Here is a 5,912-nt window from a genome sequence, read left to right on the forward strand (position 1 = left end):
AACTCTTGGGCTTCTATTTTACCAACGGATAGTGGGATTGACCATCGCTTTATAACGCTTTATAACGGCTGAAAGGGCGAGCTTGTTTGTTGGGACAGGGATTTGAACCCGCGACCCACAGATTGCGAGTCGAGCGCCCTAACCATCTGGCCATGCCGGGCTCGTCAGTTGGAAGCCACTGGTCAAGCAAACCAATGAAATGAACGTTTTGAAATAAGATAATTCTCGTTTGTAAGTTTCACTGAAAAAAACGTCACGTGCTAAAATTATATCCAAGCTGAGGGAAATAAAAGGGGGAGGGGTTCAATGTTGTATATATCTTTCATTTTCTTATTATTATTACATTAAACAAACTCGTATGAGTTTCACACTTCGACATAAATCTTTGGATAACTCTTTAAAAACAAGGTTACATGAACTGATTGCACGTGTTTGTAATTTGAAAAATGGTTTTTCGCGCCTGTGTCGTTGAGAAGATATCGAAGTGTTATAATTTAACAAAATTCTTGATAACAATTTTCTTTGTCCATATATATATATAGTCAAAGTTAATCGTTACTTCCAGTAACCTTTATTGAGTTTTTTTTTCTTTCCTTCCAAAGGCTGAAGTGATAAAATATATGGTCGATACTGTCATGATGATACATTTAAAGCACGCGGGACGACAGTGAACTGTAAACACCGCTTGTTCTGATAATCCTCAAACTCAGCACACGTGAAAGCACTCACTAGAGGGAGCTTAATTTTGTTCATATCAGACAAATAGTTCACTGGCTATTGACAACAATGAAGCAGTCTGTGTGGCTGGTATAAAGTTCAACTCAGATTTCTGGTCAACAACCTAAGGCATGACATACTTTGGATATACAATCATATCATAGCAGTAAGGTTAATTTATCTAATCATAATTTCTTAATGGGTTTATAAACTGTTACTACGTTTGACACGTAAAAAAGTAACAGTAGGATGTTGTTGTGTTTTATAGATATATTTTACTTTACGTTTCTTAAGTTATTTTAAATACCGTACTTATTTCCATTTCTTAGTTCTGAACCTTCTCGCCACATTTCACTTTTTTGCTCTATGTTACTCTTATTACGTCATCAGTGTACGTGTGACTTAATTTTCCAAAGATTACATTCCTTCGTGAAATGCCTTGAAACAGTTCGAGAAACAGCAGTTTTAGTTCCGATGACGTGAGTTATTCACATAAAAAACAATGTGAATCACATTTTATATTTTAGAGAATAATATGTGTAATACACACTTGTAACTTACCCCCCCCCCCAAAAAAACCAACACACACACACACCTTTCCTTTGAACCATAATTTAAATGTTCTTGTCACTTTCAAGTAAATACGTTCAGCAAATCCTGAAAGCCCCCAAATCCCCCTTTATTCTCAAATAGTAGGCGAAACTGAATGCTTCTAAAACCTAAAAGTAGATTCTTGTTTTAAACTACCATTAACATGTTCGTAAAATTTTTCATGAAACTCCACAATGCCATTTCTGAAAGCTCTGATTTTTTTTAAACTATGCATGCATGTTTATTTTGAAAGATCCCATTACACGTTCCTGCTAATTTTCATGTAAATCCGCGGATCCTATCCTCAAAACTCCCTTGACTCATACATGGGGGCTCAAATCTGAAAACTACAATATCCGACTTTATATTATCATTTCGAACAACGTCTTACATCTGAATAACTTTCCAATAAATTAGATCAGTCAAACCAAAGACCCCCCAAAAAAAAAAATATCATTGATCCTCCATTTCTGGGGCGCCCTCACGACTCTTCCGAAATGTTTTGTCTTCGTTTATATTATGTAGAGACAAATGCTTACATACAAAACTTTTGTCGTTTTGTAAACAGTTATGAGTGGAATTCAAAAATCGACTAAATACAGATCATACATGGGTATATAACCGATAATTAGTATACAGGTGGCTCGAGGAGTCGCAGTTCATCTTAAAGTCTATTTAACTTTATTTGTTTCAGCTTGAAATGATTAATAACTTTATACTGGTGTCTATATTAAAAAAACTTATCTAGAGCAACAGTCATACATTTTAATAGTTAGCATCTGACAACTCACTATATATATACTCGTATTTCTATATGGATACATAAAAAAAAACTTTCTAAGAATACCTGTTAGACCCGACACTAGTCCAGACAAATCGGGTTCTTCCCCGTACCAAAATATCCACAATTCTTTGTTATAACTCAATTGATTTGTGTCCGCTGGGCGATGAGAGTCAGGGCCAGGTCGCGAGGCTACACGCCGCCAAACACACAGAATGCCAGCGGCTAGACATTTACTGTAAGAAGATAACACAGGGTCGTCCAGTGGGTCCACACATAAAATACTGTCAGCACATAGACGGCGCCATTTTATTCCACACAAATCGGCCTAGGGAAAAAAAAAACGAAGCACTTATTATAAAAACCTAAAACATCAATGTAGTTTCCTCAAACCCTCTAACTGTTGGTGAGTAACACCAAAATATTGGTGACGGCCCGTTAGTGCTCATTACTCCAAAGACCCGATCTGAAGATGTAAGTTGTTTTTTTAACAGTTAAAATATTAGGATTGGAGTTGGGAATCTAGCCCTTCTGGGAGAATCGACATTCAAGAGTCTTATTCCACAGTTCTGTGACAATGAATGTTATATCCCCGACTCATTACACATGTTTCCAGTCAGTAAAATTATCTGGACGTCGAGCCAGTGCAATGAGCTATACAATACAATGTCGATTCAAATATTTCTGTTGTTTGTGTTTAAAACAAGAGCAAGCCATCAGGGGCGGCTGGTCCCCTGAACTACCTTTTAACCTTTTCATTTGAGGCTGCATTCATCTATTATGGACCTACGAATTTATTTATTCATTCATTTTTGAATACTTCGGAATACTGGGCGGTCACCAAAATACTTGTCTTTTAAACACATACAAGAGAACTCATCTCTAATTCGCACAAATAAATAGATGTACCAGATCTTCTGCTGATCATTCAATGAAGACATAACAAAGACATGGTTGTTTGTTTTTGTACTTTACCATTCTACATTCTATTACTTCCTATGTTTTTACCCACAATTAAGGCGTCTTATAACTATTCGCTTCAATGCGAAACGTTGTTATTCGTTGACTTTTTGTATCTCTGGTACAGACACGTGTTTTGTAGTTTTTAATCATTCTTGTTGCCAAATATTATAATAAAATACTTTATAAAGTTTTTAAAAATAAACACTGTTAGAAACCTTCAAGGGCAGTTTATGTTCAATCATTTGATACATCTTTCTTTAGGTAGAGTGTGAATAAAACGTACGTTTGTTCCCATTTAATGTGTAAAATCAAATATGAATATCGACAGCATGAAACCTATCTACAAGATTAATCTAATTTATAAAAAAACAAGCAAAAATTCTGTTCAAACTGGGAAATTAACCGAAGAGCACATATACACAAAATAATTAAGTAGCTTCCTATCAGATGTAAAGCTACATTACTACTTTGAAAACCACAACTCCAAGAAAAAAAAATTTGGATATTTTTGTTTTTGTTCCGACGTTTCAGCTAGAGGCTCTTCACGAAAAACACCTTACAAATACATAAAATAAGGTGTTACTAAAATGTTATTCAAAAAAAACAATAACACATAAATCCGTTAATTTTATGCATAATTACGGCGTACATTCCAGATTATTCTGGTATTAATTAACAAAAATATTAGTGCACGTACAGACGGAAAAACTCCGTAGCAAACAATTTATTCCTCTTCCCAGTTCTCTTTAACTTGGAGTGTTAAATTCCAATACTAAACTTAAAAGATGTACCTGTTTATAATAACGCTTGATCTTATTACACACTTCTAGTCACGTGCTACAATCCACTTCTCATAACTGGGCGTAATCATCAGATATTAAAATATTATGACAACACTTTGGTTCTGTGTAACCGTGCACTTTTGTGTTTATACAAGGCATCTCAAGTGCCTCCCCATAAACACAATAGCAGATACTGTTAAAAGGATAAGGACGCTAATAGAAGATATCACTTTCTTCTTCCATTTTGCCTGGTTTTGGCATCACGCTTCTGTTTGTTCAAACGTCACGAATTACAGTTAAGCGTTGAGTTTAATACGGCAGAGCAAGATAGACTAATTCTGTGTGTTTATCGATTAACTTTCGCTCATCAACTTCACACATAATAGACTAATTCTGTGTGTTTATCGATTAACTTTCGCTCATCAACTTCACACATAATAGACTAATTCTGTGTGTTTATCCATTAACTTTCACTCATCAGCTTTACACATAATAGACTAATTCTGTGTTTATCCATTAACTTTCACTCATCAACTTTACACATAATAGACTAATTTTGTGTGTTTATCGATTAACTTTCACTCACCAACTTTACACATAACAGACTAATTCTGTGTGTTTATCGATTAACTTTCACTCATCAACTTTACACATAATAGACTAATTCTGTGTGTTTATCGATTAACTTTCACTCATCAACTTCACACATAATAGACTAATTCTGTGTGTTTATCGATTAACTTTCACTCATCAACTTCACACATAATAGACTAATTCTGTGTGCTTATCGATTAACTTTCACTCATCAACTTCACACATAATAGACTAATTCTGTGTGTTTATCGATTAACTTTCACTCACCAACTTTACACATAATAGACTAATTCTGTGTGTTTATCGATTAACTTTCACTCACCAACTTTACACATAATAGACTAATTCTGTGTTTATCGATTAACTTTCACTCATCAACTTCACACATAATAGACTAATTCTGTGTGTTTATCGATTAACTTTCACTCATCGACTTTACACATAATAGACTAATTCTGCGTGTTTATCGATTAACTTTCACTCATCAACTTTACACATAATAGACTAATTCTGCGTGTTTATCGATTAACTTTCACTCACCAACTTTACACATAATAGACTAATTCTGTGTGTTTATCGATTAACTTTCACTCACCAGCTTCACACATCTAAGCTAACTCTTTAAAAAAGTAAGTATATAACATAACATCCTTTTTTATCTTTGAATGTATCATTTAAAAGTACAGTGTAGAAAACAAATGAATCTTAATGATATATCAATGTTTAAAGATGAATATTCTACATGTTAACAATATTAACCAACATATTTTGTTATAAACTTTAACGCTCTAAAGTCTAAACTAATTCTTTTTTCATGTTACGGACAGAAATAATATAAAGTGTCTTTAGTTTACACAACAGAATGCAATGTCGTAGCATCTTATTCTAAATATTTTCAAATATATATATATACCAAATAAACATAATATTATCCTGTTACATGTTAACAATAGTATTGTAATCTTCATATTTCGTCGTAAACTTTAACACTCTAAGCTAATAATACTTCTTAATAAATACAAAGTATATTTAGCTTGCCCAGTAGGGTGCGGTGTCGTAGCATTTTACTTTAAACATATTCATATTTTTTCAAGTAAACAGACAGATGTTGTAACTAAGAGTGTTAATATATATTTCGTATATTACACACAGAACACCACCATAAACTGAATACTTAACCTAAAAATATCCTAATTCTAACACACTGTTTGGTATATGGAAATACCAGCTATTTTTAAATATACTAATGATTACACAGGCCTGCGATGGTTTTACTGTCTTGAAATTTTTACATTTTCTTCAGTAATTCCTGTATGCTGAATCCGAAAATGATATCCATTTTTCTCCATCGCGGACAGATTTTTCGCAAAACGTCATAACGCAATACATAAAAGAAAAACCACAACGCGCAGTTTTGAGACAAAAAGACGTAGATTTCACCAAAAAAATCAGGATGAATGAGGATGCATGTTCGTTTGACATCA

The 5,912-nt window shown here is 33.7% G+C and overlaps 1 protein-coding gene across 2 annotated transcripts in view; it reads right to left on the bottom strand.

The window, feature by feature from the left end:
* LOC106459339 (mediator of RNA polymerase II transcription subunit 13-like) overlaps positions 1–5,912 on the bottom strand; it is an 80,897-nt gene that overhangs the window by 67,664 nt on the left and 7,321 nt on the right. For both annotated transcript variants that reach the window (XM_022385817.1, XM_022385816.1), the window contains exon 2: positions 2,156–2,417. In XM_022385817.1, the coding sequence (XP_022241525.1) occupies positions 2,156–2,417 (262 nt within the window). The remainder of the gene's footprint in view (positions 1–2,155; positions 2,418–5,912) is intronic.

The sequence above is a fragment of the Limulus polyphemus genome, unplaced genomic scaffold (assembly GCF_000517525.1).
Source record: "Limulus polyphemus unplaced genomic scaffold, Limulus_polyphemus-2.1.2 Scaffold595, whole genome shotgun sequence".
In the NCBI taxonomy this organism is placed as follows: Eukaryota; Metazoa; Arthropoda; class Merostomata; order Xiphosura; family Limulidae; genus Limulus; species Limulus polyphemus.